At 36.7% G+C, this 18,569-nt stretch overlaps 1 protein-coding gene across 1 annotated transcript in view; it reads right to left on the reverse strand.

The window, feature by feature from the left end:
- Nucleotides 1–2,996: 2,996 nt before the first annotated feature.
- Nucleotides 2,997–18,569, reverse strand: part of LOC131033959 (probable inactive shikimate kinase like 2, chloroplastic) — a 114,576-nt gene continuing 99,003 nt past the window's right edge. The window contains exons 7-8 of the mRNA XM_057965284.2: nt 3,482–3,658; nt 2,997–3,323 (exon numbers count right to left, since the gene is read on the reverse strand). Of these exons, the coding sequence (XP_057821267.1) occupies nt 3,205–3,323; nt 3,482–3,658 (296 nt within the window). The 3' untranslated portion in view covers nt 2,997–3,204. The remainder of the gene's footprint in view (nt 3,324–3,481; nt 3,659–18,569) is intronic.

Below are 18,569 nucleotides of genomic sequence, written 5' to 3' on the forward strand. Positions count from 1 at the left end.
CCACTTTCCAGCGGGTAAAACAAAGAAACTTGGCGGTAAACCAGACAAGTAAACAAAGAACACTCAAGCACAAATCACTCTACCGCAATATTTCAGCGAGAGGACTGAACACTTACAACAAAGCTCAACTCAACCGCTTATGCAACGGGAGGACCATTAAAAACAAAATATCACTCGACCGCTTATTCAGCGAGAGGACATAATTATAAAGATCAAATGTAGGTGGCAAGCCAACCTCTTCCACTTTTCAGCAAGGATTTGCTTTACAATTCAAAAATGGTTGTTAGTACTACTATCCAGCCTTACAATAAAGAGATGCAATGCATAGAAAAGAGAGATTATACTGTCCAATACTGATGAATACCTCCAAGCTTAACACAACTAGCAAACTCAAACCCACCCATAAAGAAATAACACACCACTGATCACTAAACTAAAAATACAATTTGATGTCTGCATAACACCCAGAAAACAACCACTACCAAATTCACTATTATGCTCATAACTCACCCAAAACAACTTGGAATGACACAAAAATTGAAGAAATGAAAGCTAAGACAAAGGCGATGCAACCAGAACCTCAAACCTGCATTGTGAATACCACCAACAGCCAACATGCAACCCAAGGCAGACAAGAAATGGTACGGCCTAGTTGGGAAATATGATTTGCTACCAAAAATAGAAAGCACACCAACAGAAATGTCGAAGTAGAAGAATGATCGCCCTCCAAATACGCTTCCAACGAGCTAATACCTTGAATGATCGATTGCACAGGCAGGGAGATATGATCAAATCTTCGCTTCAACCACACCAAACTAGCAATACTGAAAAACACTCCACTCTGAAACAATACTGAAACACACACTAAAAAATAGAAGCAGACTCATAAATAACTCCAACAACACATTGAAATTAGCTAGGTACTATATTTCAAGTACGAAACTAACAAAACTAGGGAGCCACAACTCTAAAGCTCAAGTTCACTTACCATTACGGCAGCATAATGATATAATTTCTTCAAGATAATCAAATGAGGAGCCCATCCCTTGTATTTATAGATTTCTCCATCTAAAATTCAAATACAAATGGCACCCAAACTCATTTGAAATCCACTTCATTTCATTTCATGTCCCCCTCCAAGTATGGTGTCCCCTTCCAATCTCCCTTAGGCGTATTTTTCCAAAATAAATCCCCATGTTATAATGTTAACATTACAAGGCATATAACACAATTTTTTACGCCATCAACTTAGGGAAATAGCAATGTGACTTGGGATAAATAATATAATATTATCCTTCTTAAGTCATTCCTCCAAAATAATCAGTGAAATAATTAAATATCAAACTTTAGAATAAAGTACTAATATTTAATTAGCAATTATAAATCAACCATGTGAACTGAAGTGTAGAAAACACTAATCTGAACTGGATTGGAGCTCTGCTCAAGACTACCAAAAATAGCACTGCCTAAACTGACACTTACTAAAAATAGTAGGTCATGAAAACATCTCCGAAAGACATGCTCATCGAACCCTGTGAGAGAGCTCGAAAAACCTCAAAATCCAGTCAACTACCACCAACTTACTAAAAATAATAAGTTTAGAAATCACTCCAAAACAGAATGCATGTTATACCACCATGAAGCTCTCGAAAAACCCAAAAGGAATCCTCAATTATTTCTGCCAAACTCCAATCAGATGAACCCTGAAAACTACGAAGAATCCTCTTAGAAAATAGGAAACCCTAATTCCTCATTCCAATCAGCCTACGGGTTTCCAAAATAGGCTAATGGACCACTGATTACTTCCTACTGAGAAGGGGACATTACATGCTGTCCTCCTTGGAGGCCATATAAATATTGTTTTTATCCCTGCCCCAAATCAAGAAACCTACTGCACCTTCTAATTGTCAAAAGGCTTGTTGGACATGTTCCTTCAGTGATGAGCGTGCATCCTTATTGAATAAATGCAGGTGATAGGTCTGTACAGCATGTAAAATACATGTGTAAAAGCACTAAAAAAACCTTTTTCTAAATCTGTGCCTGCAATGATGACATGTGCTTTCTACCTGTATTTTGGGGTTTGGACCTATTAAATCTTACATTGGTAATAATTGCATGATTTGGTTAAGAACAACGAGAGAAAACTAATGCTCAACTTCATACACTCCATAACCAAAAATCCTACAGCAAGGGACCAAGTTTAAAGCTCACAGCACCCTTGACGGAGCCTTAAATCATCAATTCAGAGCTTGACAAAGGTATGACAGATGTCAAAAGTACAGTAAATCTAAAAGATAAAATATTGAACTCTTTAATTATCCTTCAAAACAACTCACATGATAGTGACTGCTACGAGTCACCTATTTTGGCACCAAGGTATAGCCATTCTTCTGGTCAGATATAGGCTATCTGAAGTCTACATTTTGACTGTATGAGACAGATCCTATATTGCCAAGGCAATGTCTAGTTTAGTGTTATGTTCTATATGCAGAAGTATTTAGGTTATCAAGAGTGGAAGCATTTCAGTTAAAGAATTGATGGAACTCTGGATTGATACTGAATGGAGGTTGTGGAATACACATGCATAGGAGTTCCGTCATGTCAAAGTATGTGATGCAGCAAACTTGTTTATGATGGACATCCCTGCCTGAGACAGATTTTTCTTGTCCTGTTAAATTGCTTATGAAAGCAAAACATAGGCAGTCTAAAGTAAGTCTTCGATTCTTCTGACTATATCTGTCACCACATTTAGGACTAAAACAAAGCAGATCATTACCATACATAACATGCTTTGAATAATTTTAAGCACTACAATTTACAATGCCAACTTACCAACATAAGTTAGTCTGGCTCTTTAAAGTATACAGTTAAAATAAACATTTATTTGGTCTGATTGTTATTAGTGCCTTACATGGCATCTTGTATACATAATTAATTATTGATCATTGATTGGAGTACAAAACCAATTTTGAGCCTCGAAAGTCGACACAAACCAATAAAGACAACTATATTTTCTACAATTTTATAGAGCTATAATAAACCTTAACAATTGTGTCAAAAGCTTTTAAGTTGATGAAAAGCAGATAAGAAAAAAATGTTGTGTACAAGACATTTAATTCTGTATCCAAAGCATTCTATAATCAAAGCAAAGAAAAATTTGTATGTAAGTGATTACAGATATTAAAAGCATCTTCACTTGTACTACTAAGATGTTGTAGACATAGCTGCTTGAACATCCTTTTCATGCAAAACATTTTGGCCTGGAGGCATGATGTTAGGCCAGTCACCACGGCATCCCATTCGAACATAAAGACTCTTCTTTCCTACCACAAAGTCAAAAAAAATAGGAATTCATTTACAGGCATAATGTGTCATGCAATGCTTTGTGTAATTTTATTTGACAAAGGCAACATCAAAAATAAGACAACTTTTTAATTGACAACTGACACAGAACTTCAAGGAATGACAATTTTTTCTTTACCTGGGAGTTCCTTGTCAGATTCAATAAGATATTTCAATGCTCTCAAGCAACCTTCGGCTGCAGGCCTAGCTGCATCTGTATCCCACCCACCAAGCTTAACCACAACATCTGCCCCTGCATAAGCTTGACTTTGATTCTCTTTTGCCCTCCTAGCTTCCTCCTCAGCTGAAGCTTCATCTGGTAGAAAATGATGGAAAAATATATTCTCCACTTAGAGGACTTAGCAAGAAAGAAAAAGGTATACAGGAATAAACAAGATATTACAAAGCAGTATTACCCAGAACGTCTTCAGAAATATCAAAAACAATCATGCTTACTCAACATATTCAAAAATCAACACTGCCGGTGATCTCTATGGACATTAATAATTCATCATAAAAATGAACTCTAAAAGAAATTTTTCAATAACATTAACATAGATTTGAACACTAGAATGATAAACCTAAATAAATCACCATGTCTAGTTACATAAAATAGAGCTGATAACGAGTTCAGCAGGTGTCACTGAGTGGTAAAAATGGAGCATTACCATAGTGGATGAAAAACTCACCTAACCCTCTGGTAAATAGTGGGTTTTGCTCCTTTTTTAAGCTCTCTGCATACTCAGTTCTCAATTACACAGCAATGATTTGCCTTTGAAATTTTTTGTGGTGATTTTTGGCGATTGTGGAAGTGAGATTTTTGATAGATTTTACTTATCCTTTTTTTTTAAGTTTTCTTAATTTTGTTTTACATTTCTAAAATTTTCCAATGTACATTTATGTTTTACATGCATTTGAAACAATCTAGGATAGCTAAGGTTCTACATTTCTGGAAAAATAAAAATTCCAAGGGTTTGCAGCAATTAAATTTGCTGTTTTTCTTTTTTTAATGTTAAAGTTTGCAACGTGTATCCAATGGCATTAGGAAGTGGAAGTCGAAGCATTGGAAGAAGGATGCCACATGGAAGCATGGCGTGCCAATACCAACCATGGAATCAGTCATTTGCAATTATTGTTGATTGAAAATGAATTAAGGCATCAATTCCCTTAAATACCACATTGCATGGATTGTTAGCTGCAATGTCAAATTATGTACAAATGCTCTGCTAGAGGTATGTGAGATGAATATGGCCCTTGCTTTGACAAAGTGAAAAAATAAATGGAGAAGATAGTGGCAGTTGCTGCAATTGCATCAATGATGAATCCCCAACATGATGTAGGAATCAAAGGTAGAAACAAATATAGAAATTGCCTCTCATGGTCCACAAAATTTGCAGCGCATCCACTTCATCAAGCTCTAGTGAATGCAGTCACAAAGATTTTTTATTCCAAGGTACAAGTTAGAACAAATAGAAACATAACAAAGCAAGCAAGGTTTTTGCTAATTTTGGTACTACAATCACCTTCCATTCAACATGGCAAGAAGCCCATATTGGGAGTATTTGGTCACAGCCTTGACCATTGCAAGGAAAGGTTTCAAGTCTCCTAGTCCACATGACTTAAGTGGGTCATTTATATAGAAATAAATGCCAAATACAAATACAATTGTGGAAGACCAAACAAAATATTGGCACAAGAATAGATGCACAATATTATCAAATGGGTAGACATATATAAGGAATTGCACACTCATCAACTTTCCAGTGGCTTCAAATGGTCAACTAGAAGTCCATCAATGCCTCTAACAAAGTAAAGAATGCTAAGAATCTGAGTTGAATGTTGGAGAAGGTTGTCTTAGAGGTTGGTAAAAAAAGTGGTCCAAGTTGTGATGGATACTGCAATAGCATATGTGGTGGCAAGAAGACTGCTTGAGTAGAGGCAACCAGCATATTTTTGGTGCTCTTGTGCTGCTAATTGCCTTGATCTTCTATTGGAGGGCATAGGCAAACTTTATTGTGTGAAATCCATGGTGGAAGATGCAAGTAACATCACCAAGTACATCTACCATCACCCTTGGATACTTATCTTAATGAGAGATCACATGAAGGGAACGAAACTTGTGCAAGCAAGTACCACAGGGTTTTTGACTAAATTCATCACCTTCCTAATTATTTATGGTTTGCTAACACCTTTGATCTTAGCATTTTAATTTGTCTCCCACGAGACAACAAAAAAGGAATAGTCTATGAGGATAAACCTCTCTCAGATCTGGAGGGAAAGCTCCCTAGAAAATTAAAATAACTCTAAAACTAAGTTTTGAACATGTGATTATTCCCCTCCCTAGAAAAATAAAATAACTCTAAAACTAAGTTATGAACAACACGTGAAATTATCAACACTACAATTTTCCAAAGGGGGCTTGCATGAAATAAATAACTGAAATAAAATTCTATACTGTCTTTTGTATCTCGGGAAGTGTGCACAAGACTTGAAAAGTTCCTATTCCACAAACAAGGTTTTTAATATTTAAAACACTTGCAGCTAGATGAAACAAGAAGACAATCCAAAACAATGAATGCTTTCTTACCAGCTGAAAATAGAAACCAGAAGATCTACATATACAAGAAATAGTAAATAGGTGACTTCTCACACACATCCACAACGAAAGATTTTAGGAAAATGAATTGCTCCAAAGCACACTAAATGACCATTAAGACAAATTGCAATGTTGATACAAAACTCAAAACTATTCTTTGCTTTTAATTCACTTAATAAAATCTAACATGCTACACACGTAAAACTTAAAATGAATGCTTGAATGACAATGTTTACAACATAAGCATCAATTTAGCTATCATTAAGACTATCATGCGCCCAAGGCACTTATTTATAGGTTACAAAGCATAGAGATTTTAGGGATTTGAAAATAATTATTATTTATCCTCAAGAATCAATGTTTTAAAAAACAATCCCTAAAAGCTTTTAAAAGTAGGAAAAAGATAATTTAAAACAAAACTAATCTAAACAAAGAATAAAATAAAGCAGCCTAAAATAGGCTCTTCTCATTCACCCAAAAATAAAATCAACAAGAAAAGGCTAATCCCAAATGTAGAAGTTGATAATCAATCACAGGAGCCAAGAATCATCTGCAAGAAAAATACCTATCACACAAAAGAGATCAAGCAAAGATTGTATGCTCTATAACAACCAAAGAATTCTGTATAATGCACAAAAGAACAAAAGATTCAATATTGGAGGTACAATTACAATAAAAGAATGAATTGCTTTGTAGAAAGCAAGAGATGCCCTAATTTTAAAATTAGAAGAACTACAGCAATGCAAAGTAGGAGCTAAATTAAGCTCAACTACAAACTAAAAAAGCTAACTGGAAGTGCCTCTAAGTGAGCTCAAACTAAAAAAGCATAACACCTAGATCTAAATAAAGCACCTAAGTTTAAGCTTAAATGAAAAAGCAATTAAAGTACCTAATTAATACATAATTAGATAATTGTCCTAAAATTACTCCAACACCCCCCCTTAAGATAACCTTAGGGAGAAGCTAAAGAGCTAATTATGAATGCAAAATGCATGCATGAATGAGTCCCAACAACTAAGGCCTGATTAGGTACTCATTTACAAATCAATGCAAAGCAATGCAACTCACACCAATGAGATCTCTCTAAACAGAGAAAATGAGAAAAAGCACATGGGAATAAACCCCTCCAAAAGCGAGATATGTAATAAAAAGAGTACTACATGTGAATAAGATGAAGGACTCCAAGTGGCCCCCAAGTACAAAATCGATCACAAAAGTACAATAAATATCCCCCCATAAGAGTGAAAATGAGGATAAGAATTCTCCCAATGTAGAAGTAGCTCCTGTGGTAGTGATGAATGCCTGAAGAAAGAACATGATCCACTGCCTACAAACAACATGTCTCCCCTTCGGAAGAAACCAATCTATTGGAGATAAGTGAAGCCACTCCCATAAATTGGAAGACGTAGGAATCAATATCCAAACTGTATGTGCCTTTGGAAACTGCTCAAACGTTGCTATGTCCTTGAATGATGAGGATGCCACAACCAAATCAAGTACATGCCTAATAAATATAGGAGGTGACAAATCAGGACTTTGCAAAAACTAATGAAGAACAAGCTCCATGGGCGACAAAGAAGAGTTGACAACACTAATGTGGCTATCAACAAAGAGGAGATGAATGTCCTCAAAATAGTTCTCTAGATCTGCAATATGAGACTCCACAAACAAGGATGATATGTCTGCTAGATATGAATCCCAACTAGCTGTGTTTGGAAGAACAATATCTTGTTGTACTGAATCAATGGGGGCTATGCATGAGCCAATGCCAATCTGATCAAGAACAACAGAAGATGAAGATGATTGAGATGAGATCTCAATGTGAGGAGTAGGACATGAAGATAGGCCTTTGATCCATTGGAACATGCAAGACCTCTGATATACTAAAGCTCCTCTGTAATATCCCCACAATTTTATTTTTATTTTGTCACAAAATTACATTCAACACAACACTTGTTATGGTTAGGAAATGAAAACCAAATGCTGCTGAAAGTAACCCTCCACTTTCTGATCACCGAGAGCCCAATTTGGGAGGGTGAGAGCATACAGTGTCGAGGGGATCGTTAGATGACAATAACTGAAAATGATTACAATCTTCGGGTGGCAAGCCAGCCCCTTCTGCCTATACAACGTGATAATGAAAACAATGCAATCACTTGGCGGTAAACCAGCCAAGGACAAGCTAAAGAACTGAAGAATGCAATCACTCAACCACTTGTTCAACGAGAGGACTAGAAATGAAATTCAAATCAACTCGACCGCTTATGCAGCGGGAGGACAGTATTACAATATCCAAAATATAGGCGGCAAGCCACCCTCTTCCACTTATGCAGTGGGAACAAGATGAGCAATTACAATAATAAAGAGCTGATAGTACTACTAATCAGCACTACAATGTTCATCACAAAATTCAGAATTTAAGTAATGATGTTAATCTAAGTAGGTGACCAAGCCAACCTCTTCCACTTGGATAGTGGGATAGCTAAAAACCAAGAAATTGTTGTTAGTACTGCTAACCAGCATTACATTGAATAGAGAAGTGGAAACCAAGTGCTGATTAAGGACTTACAGCTGCATCAAACACTCCAAACAACTCTAGCAACCCAGCCAATCACACTCACCCAAATTACACTCCAAACTAACAACTTAGAATTCTGAAAAAACCATCCACACACAGGGCAAGTCGCAGACCAGCAAGCTAAAAAACCATCAAATCACTCATATCTTTCTCTATACTCAACAGAAAACCCCCAAACTAGATGCAAATGAAAGATACAAAGAAGGCAATAAGGATAGAATGGATAAACAGCAACTAACAATGCCCCAAACCCAAGACACACAACCCAAAGCACCTCCAGCATAGGGCGTACCAAAGCATAAGTTCGATTTGCAGAATAAAATTCAATACACCACGAAAACCAATGCAAACTTACAGGAAGAATCGACCAAGGCAGAGAAGATGAATAAGCAAATACCCAGAATGAATAGACACTCACAGGGAGCTACGAGCGAAAATACACTTCAGTCACACTAAATCAGCAATCTGAAAACTCACTAAAGCACTCTAGAAATCATAACACCACAAATCTTCATCTTTGTTGAGCTCAATCTGCTCCTTTGGATGAGGAACAGTCACAGGTTCAGCTAGGCACTATCTCTCAAGTACGAAACTGAGGAACTATGAGGTATGCATCCCTCGAAGTCAAACCCTGACAGCACTTCAATAGCACTTTGTTATCATAACAATAATGGATACCAAAATGAGAGCCCAATGTTCTTATTTATGACTTTTTCCTCAAGTCGAGCTTCTTTTCCCTCCAATATGGGATTAAACAACCACATTCCAATTTCCTTAATTTGCATTTCATTTCATTTCTCCAAAATCGCCCATTACTTGGTGGCAAATACACTTTATAAAAAATACATTGATAAAATGCATTATGGCATTTAAAGAATAAAGTGAATTATATCATAAAATTGTCTTATTTTTCCTCCTAATGCGTCCATCTTGTCTTAACAATAATTCACTTATAAAATATTTTCCTCAACCAAAAATCGCCCACATATAATTAAGGAAATGACTTAGATATCAATATAACTTAAGCACTCCCCTTTAAATAAATCGTCCAACCTTGGCGCCTGACTTAGGAGAATTAATAAAATCTTCTGAATAAAATATGCTTTCCCCTTTCCTAAGTCGACCATCAAATAATTTAAATATTAACCTTAGAATGGAGTATTAATATTTAAATAAATCATCTTAAAATCAAAGACTGATCAGAACCAAATGAGTCGGAAACTGAAGTGTCGAAACTGTCAAGCTGCACTGGGTTGGAGCTCTGCACTGAACTGCTAAAAATAGCACTGCCTAAAATGACACTTACTAAAAATAGTAAGTTCTGAAAACAACTCCAAAAAGATTGTTCTTCGAACCTTGAGCATGAGCTCAGAAAACCTAGAAAAACCCAGAAACCTTGACTATTGTCACCAACTTACTAAAAATACTAAGTTATGAAAACTTCCCGGAAGTGAATGCATGTCATACCTTTGCGAAGCTCTCGGAAAACCCAGAAGGAATCCACAGCTTGAATTGTAGAATTCCAACTAGTCAATCATCAAACAGCTCACGCAGACCTCCACAAATGTTGGAAACCCTATTCTTGCATTTGACTGGCCTACGGGCATCCAAGGATAGGCTAATAGTGTCACTGGAAAGCGTAGCGCTAAAAATGGGGACATTACATCCTCTATAGTATCATCATCATAGGGCATGATAATTGCATGTGCAAGGGGAAGAAGACAATCTACTGCAGGATCCCTTGGAAATGGAGAGATATAAGGGTCTCCAAAGATCTCCCAAAGGTGAGTCCAAAGTGCGCGAGAACACTCAAGGTCCGATACAGCACACATAGTGTCATAATCAACACTAGAACAAATCACACCTACAACACGGTCTATGAGATTACCCCAAGCTGATTTATCTCCTGAAGTTGCTAGTTCAGGTATGAGTCCATACAAATGAGGCAACATATCTAGCCACTTGAGATGTGTCAGGATGCCATGTTGCCAAGACTCATAATTGCCCTTAGCCAGGCAGACAACGGAAGGATGAATAGAAAAACCCATAATACCTCCTCAAATGAAATTATCAGACCCCAATAATCTCAACACGTGGAAAGCACATCAAATACAACCCTTTCCAACAAACAAATCCATCCAAAGTGCCAAAATATCCAAGTAATTGAGCATATAGTGAAAACACAAAAATCTCAATAAAATGTACCTGGAGCACAATATGGAAAAATAGACCTAATACATGGATGGAGGACTCTTAAGAGCTTTCTGACGATATATGTTAGTCGAAAAACAGAGTCTAGATGTGCAAGATATGGCCCCGGAAGCGCAAAATTAAAGCTTGATTTTGGAGGTCTGGTACAGAAAATTGGTGCAGAATCTAATCAAACCACCTATAAATTATGATCGGTGATGGAACCAGCTTTTCGAGGATATCTCGTTTGCTCAATTTTGACTCCGCATGACAAAGTTATGGGCAAAATACCAACTACTACTTTTATAAGCTTGGAGAGTTAAAAATAGAGAAAATTCAGTAAATTTAGAGGAGCCCAAATTTAGTGGGACCGCCGAAATAAGTACTGTCTAATGACATCAGCAAACAGTACTTTTTCTGCAGAAAGTACGTATCCTTCTCTTTTGATTTTTTTTAAAAGATTGGAAAACTTTTTAACCTCCCTTTTAAAAATTGTACCCCTAGAATTACCTATCAAAAACAAAATTGCACCCCCAAAAATTTTTAACAAAAATATTTATGCATGGAAATTTTTTTTACCAGATCATGATTTTTTTTTTGGAAAAAATTTCTGACGCCGGTACTGAAGCACATGCAAATGTTACAGACGTACGGATTTTCGTGCCTCGTAAAACATGCCGATAAAAAATCATTAAAAAAAATTTCGACCTCTGATTTTAACAATTTGATAGGCAATTTAGGGGTTTTTGGGCCTTCTAAGCACGATGGTGACCTTTGTTTTGTGCCAAAGTGCCCAGATTTTTCAGATACCCTCATATTTTGCCTCAATTTGTGTGCTCTCAGCTAAATTGACCCAATTTTTCAACTGCTTAGATTTTGATGAAACAACAAACAATCTTGGGGTTTTTTGATGTTGTGGATGCAATGGTGACCTCCGTTTGAACCCAGCATGCACATAAAATTCACCTGAGGTTGGATCCCTCACGCATGCAGATAGGAACTTGACAGATCTGAAGCTCTGATACCTTGTAGAAGTTGATCATCAACCACAGGAGCCAAGAATCATTTGCAAGAAAAATACGTATCACACAAAAGAGATCAAACAAAGATTGTATGCTCTATAACAACCAAAGAATTCTATATAATGCACAAAAGAACAAAAGATTCAATATTGAAGGTGCAATATTGGAGGTACAATTACAATGAATGAATGACTTTCTTTATAGAAAGCAAGGGATGCCCTGATCCTAAAATTAGAAGAACTAAAGCAATGCAAAGTAGGAGATAAATTAAGCTCAATTACAAACTAAAATAGCTAACTAGAAGTGCATCTAAGTGAGCTCAAACTAAAAAAGCATAACACCTAGATCTAATTAAAGTACCTAAGTTTAGCTTAAGCAAAAAAAGCAATTAAAGGACCTAATTAATAAATAATTAGACAATTGTCCTAAAATTACTCCAACACCAAATATTCTTAGCATCCAAAGAATGTAAAGAACTTGGGTAAATCAGTGCAAGTGTATTGTTGTCTTTCTCAATAGCCAAGCAGACTTCCTCAACAAATTCCCTGGGAATGGCAACTCGAGGTTTCGAAATTATTTTCTCCTTGCTAATGTGACGACAAGCAAAATTCTTTCTCTTCTCAACCAACAACCTAATTTTTGTCATTTCATTCTCCTATGCCAACAACTTCACTGCAATCTTCATCAACTCTTACTGTTTGCACCAAAAGAACCTCTCAAGCATACTCACACTAGCTGATCAAAACCAGCTCTAACTTACTCCAAATTTTCATCCATGAATGCACCATAAACAAATGCACTAAAAGAAATGATCCAATGTTTCACGACCTACGAATTCCCAATATTTTCTTTGACTTTAAAGAAAGTGCCTCAATCTCCAAAATATACTAAAAAGCTGACAACCATTCGAAATCATGATAATCGTCATGATCATAAATGAATCTCAATCTAATTAATTCATCCATGCCCAAGAATTCAATGGGCTCTAATGAGTAATGATAATTCTAGAAGAAGAAATTTCTACTGTCATCACACATTCCATGTCCACCACCTTACACATTGCTCCTCTAATTTCCTTAAAAAAAAAATCAAACAACTCATTACCTTAGACCTCTATCACAAAACTATGCAATCTAGTTAAAATTCTCTTCCACATGAAACTAGTTCATCCAACTATCTCCTTTGATTCCTTCCTCAATTCTTTGAGGTACGCTATGCTAGACTTGTCCAAAGGAATAATCAAATGTGCAAATATACACTCTCGATTGCCTATTCTCAGCCTTCAAGGCTGCTTTCTTTTTCGATCTTTTTCTCTCACTACCTTAGCACTATTTGTTGCAAATCACAACATATCCATATTGCCTTAACTATTTATTAACACTAAATCAGTCCAAGTGATCTAGAAATCTAAACCAACATTTATTGAATACCCTTGTCATCTAGTGGAACAATTTGTCTCTTTGCCCTTTCTAAACCTTGGGCATTTTTTTACTTCTTGATTTCTTCTTTCTATATCATGGCAAAAACAATGCCTAAATTGAGAGGTTTTGCAATAACGACTCTCCTTTTTTCTCACCAAAATGCTTGTACCTACTTCAAACCACCTTCAACCAATCTCTCAAAAAGATTGTCCATGGGAGATATCTCTTCCACAAGCTAAAAAAGTGGAAGAGATGAAGATCTAGAAATACAAGAATGTCATGGTAGAGAGATACAAAAGGTGAAGAATAGCTTCTAGTTGAACAGATACAAATGATGGAATAGAATAATGAGAAGATGGATGAGGAAAGCAAAACCAAGCTGAATATGTGGAGGTGACTTCGCTCACTTTAAGATTAGTTTTAGCTTGTTGATCTTCAAAGTCTCATTACCTTCATGAGAAGCCTTTAACTTCTTCCTTCTTTCTTCTTCATCATCGACATCACCCCCTATAGCACATCCATCAACAATGGTTGACACTTGGGCACTAGTGGCTACCCTCTCTCAAGAACACTCTGATTTTGTTTTGAAGGCTACGACCTTTCCCTTTCAGTGTTGCTGCAATAGGCTCTAACAACTTCCTTTTCAAAAATCCCTTCATTCTATCCATCACTATCTTGTTCATCCAAACCCTAAAAATACTGTCTAAAAAACCAATTAACTTTGCTTGGAAAAAAAGGAGATAAGAGATGTCTTCTCTTCAATCTACTACATCTCAAGGTATGGACTCTGAAGTAAAGGATCTCAGTTGCTCCAAGGTCATGCAACTATATTCCCTTCTCTAAGCCTTGAAAACCATCAACAAAATACACCAAAAAGTTCTCAATGTCAATCACATAAGCATATTTCAATCCAAGATTCTTTCCCATAATTCCCTTTTAAACATAACATCTACTTTAATGGTGAAACTTAAGATTAAAATTAGAAGGATTGCTGACATACTTTTACCATCCTCAACACTAGCACACTTGTATGGCCACTTTGTATGGTAAAACTTACCCCTATCTTATGTTTGTTCCCGCATATACAACGAAACACTATTAATTTCTAAGAATACTCCATTGATATCACCTAATCACTAGGATATGAGGGAAACTTGTTTGGGTATGAGTCAAAATTGCAGACCTTGATATAAGTGAAAGTTGTTTACTGCCTAATTCAAATTTATTTCAATGTAACTAAGTAAACAAGATATATGAATACCAATAAATATAAAAAACTCGTACCTGTAATTGCATAATGATATCACAGAGTATTTTTATTCATATGCACTTATAATATCAGTTCAGAGAATGCTCATAACATGCGGTCCCCTTTCTCAAGTACAATAGGAGTCTATAAAGTAGTTGACAGTTGCTGAGAACTTCCAATCATTGGCAACTGCCAAGAGCAACTGCTTACATATGAGAAACTAATCATGCCAACTACCAAAGAAGTAAAATAAAACTAATAGGAATATTTCTCTAATTAAATCAGCCCCCCCAAAAAAAGGAGTCATCTTCTAGACAATTAGAGAACAAAACTGGAAGACTAAAAAGAACAAAACTATACATCATTGAGGGGACGGTTGAAAAGACATCCCTAGACATGTGTAAATTGATGAACATGGAGTGGACCGTGAGGAGATGTTCTACCACAAGCAATATACTTCTATGTGAAGTTTCAAGTAATGGGCTGCCAGAAGTTCCCATTCTCATTAGTTTTCACCAACTGTATTGGCTATAACAATTGACACTTGGTCTTCTCATTTTCAAGCTGCAACTCAACAACCTTCTTATCCTTGTCCTTTTCCATTAGTTGCTGATCCTTCACAATCAATTCCTTTTCTTTCTCCATGACCTTGGCCTTTTCAAGCTCTATGATGTGGGATTGTTGAGCTAACTATTCTCAAAATCTTTTGTTTTGCTCATTTACTACTTAACGTAACTTTTGAGAAAAACAAACTGAATGACCCACATGATCCACGAGCTAGCAATGGGAGACCAAATAGTGCTGAAGCAAATAGAAGACCTCCCTAAAGAAGTTGGATAAACCAATCAGCCCATTCTAAAATGACTATTGCTCCAAGATGCAAACATGCTTCTCATTTTTTCCAAGTCTCTAACCATCAACATCAAGAAAACATCATTGACCCTTTTCAAGTACTCCATACCTTTCATATATTCCAACTATGGATACTACATATAAAATTAGCACATTCCCATATTTAGCCCCGTGAAAACTCTTGCTTGAACCAATGTGTAAACCAGATAAGGCATTATATTAAAGGACTCTTCTGTAGAACACATTTCTTCTACTAAGAGGAGGGGAGTGAATTAGTAGCAGATCTAAATTTTTTATCCTTAATCAATTAAAATAACTTTGATAAACCGATAAGCATTAAAACAGAATTGATAAGAAAGCAATCACGCATAGAAAACTCAACACATGAAATATGTGGAAAACCCAGAATGTCTGAAAAACACAGTGAGAAATGATGCTAGGATCTACTATCCTAATCCAGCCTCACGAAGAAATAATGTTTACAAAGTTTTAAGGGTACTGTTGATGGGTGTTTTGTGACCACACCAACATAGAATAAAGTTTCCAAAGGACACTCTATCCTCTCTTGAGAATAATCCCGTGTATGCTAAGATTACAAAAGATCATATAGTGATTCCAAGGTTCCTACCACGAACATGCCAGTTTATGTTGGATATGAGCTCGTTTAGCTTGATGTGATATGCTGGTAACGCAAAGGGACTTAGGTTTGAATCGTTCTTCACTTCTTCTGCGATTTTGGCTAGAACTTCTTCATCAGATATTGAAATCTCGTGATGCTTCTTCTTCGAACGGACACAACTGAAATTAAAGGGGAATGGGTTAAAAGGATCTAAATCTACTCCTAAGGACAATGATACCAATGGATAGTGCTCCAATGGACAAATTCCAAATAAAGCAAGTTCTGCTTAACCAAGATCAACTACAACTCCACAAGAACTAGTGCAATCTTCCAGGGATGCTGAAGGATTTTCACATAGAGAAAGTGCATTTGAATACCTAAAATGGCGCAACCCAAATGACTATCCACAATCAAACTTAGCACAAATTTAGTGGCTCGAGCTAACTTTACACTGCAACTTATAATCAACAAGAAGCAAAAAGTATGAACCATGGAAATTCATCAAACACCATTACATTCTCCATTGAAACCAAAGCACTTTATCTAACAATTGAGAAATTGGAAGAACACCATGCAACAGATTGAAATAAACATGAATCCACCATATCTTCAATAAAATCAAATTTTATTTCTCCAAGTCTTACAATAATGTCTTCTCCTTCTCCTATTCCAATTCTCTCTAAGAAGCAAGAGCTCTTTGCTTCTAATGAGCTAACTATCTAATGTATTGCAAATGAGAAGGCAAGGCCTTTCACAGAGCTCCTCCCACAAATGAACAACCAAGATTGATTTGAAATCAAGGGCCAAGATTACACCATGCAAACCATAATTAGGGTTTGACCAAAAAATGACCTATGTGGCGCCAACTAGTGGGCTTGTCAATTAATAAGGCATTATGCCCATTATGTATTTAATGGGCCATCACTTCAAATGAGGCGCCTACTATGCCTTAAATAGCCCACCACTCCATTGTGCATTTAATAGCCCATTGCCCAAAATAGGGTGCCCTCTATCCCTTTCCTTGGCAGCAAATGCAATGAATCTAGTCATGGTAGTTGGGAGCCATTTGATTGACCGAATAAGGTGACAGGGTGCCACCTCAGCATGTTAGACGCCATGTGGACCCGGTGACTCATCACAAGGAATATTCCATTTTGCATCATTTTGTGATCAAGGTTCTAACTTTGATTAGCTAAAATTATCTTTCCTTGATCATTTTCTTCCTTCCATGTACTTGCTTGGGAATTCACCTTCTTGGAATATCTTTCCTTGTCGATGATTCTGTCATTCTTGAAGTCCTTAATACTTGAGCTAGATCTCAAGAACTTTGAATGTCTTCCTTGAACGTCTGGAACTGGAATTCTTCCTCCTTGCTCTTTCCTAACTAGGATCTTGCACTTCCAAAGGAAATTCAAGATAGTTGTAAATTCTTCTCATATGTACTTGCTTGAATCTTGAGCTCTTTCAACTGGCATTCTCTGGAACAGGAATTCCTCCTCCATGAAATTCCTGAGATTGGATTTCTTCTTGAACTTGGATGTCATAAATTGGATTTGGTCATCTTGGACCTTTGTGCCTCTTGACATCCTGATGTTGTCTTTGGATTGGATAGATGAATTCTTGATGTTTTATAATTTTCTAACATTTTGCAGATGGGTGCATTTGGAGCTTGGAGAAGGAATTTCTCCATACTTAATCAAATTTTATCCATCCTTGCCATCATGAAGTTGGACGCATTTGGGAGGACCTAAAGGATTTCTTGAGCGCATATCAATCCTAGAGGAGGAAAATTCCTTTCCTTGTGAAACTCTACCATTTCATGTTCTATGGATGCTTGGGCGTATTCTGTCTTGAAGGGAGGAATTTTTGACACTTGACCACTTTTTCACTTTCCAAGGAATTTTGTCCAGTTTGGAGTCCGCATGAAGAGGATTTTTTATACTTAGTCAATTTTTCACTTTCTTGGAATTCTACATACTTGGCCGCATTTTGGCACATAAGGAGAAATTTTGGCATTTTTGAAAAATCCTTCACTACTAGAGAAATGTGCTCCCTTCCTTGGGCGCAAATTTGAGGTGGAGGAGGAATTTTGATAGGGAGGAAAAATCCTCCTTGACCAAGGAAATGCACTCTCCTCTTGTCCTTGAGTGCAATTTTGAGGTAGTGGAGGAATTTTAAGTGAAGGATGAATTCCTTCATGCCCAAGAATAGACTTTTCATGCCTTTGCCATTTCAGGAAAGAATTCCAGACAGCCTAAATTTTGATCATTTCCCTACTTTTCAACTTTTCTGAATTTAGAACTAGATATTCAAGAATTCTTTTCCATTAGTGTCCTGCTAGTTGCCAGAGATATACTTTCCAAAAATAGACTTAGTAAAAATAGTAAGTTCTTCCAAACATCAAATTAGGGCAAACTGAGCCACAGTGATAGTAAAAATAGACTTACCAGTGTTACCCGGAAATGTGTTTCCACACTAAAGGCACACATTTCGGAAACAAAAACAGTTTAGAGTACGAGGGGACGGCTGGAAACATTTCCAAGCCATCCCCGATCAAACAAAATTTCCGGAAACCGTCCCAGAAAGTCGGAAACAGTCAACGATGTGGTTGGAGACCATTGATCGTCCCCCGGACGGCTAAGGACGACCAAACCATCCCCCAACCGTCTCAAGGATGAACGGCCATTTCTGTTGGCAAGA

The sequence above is a fragment of the Cryptomeria japonica genome, chromosome 2 (assembly GCF_030272615.1).
Source record: "Cryptomeria japonica chromosome 2, Sugi_1.0, whole genome shotgun sequence".
NCBI lineage: Eukaryota > Viridiplantae > Streptophyta > Pinopsida > Cupressales > Cupressaceae > Cryptomeria > Cryptomeria japonica.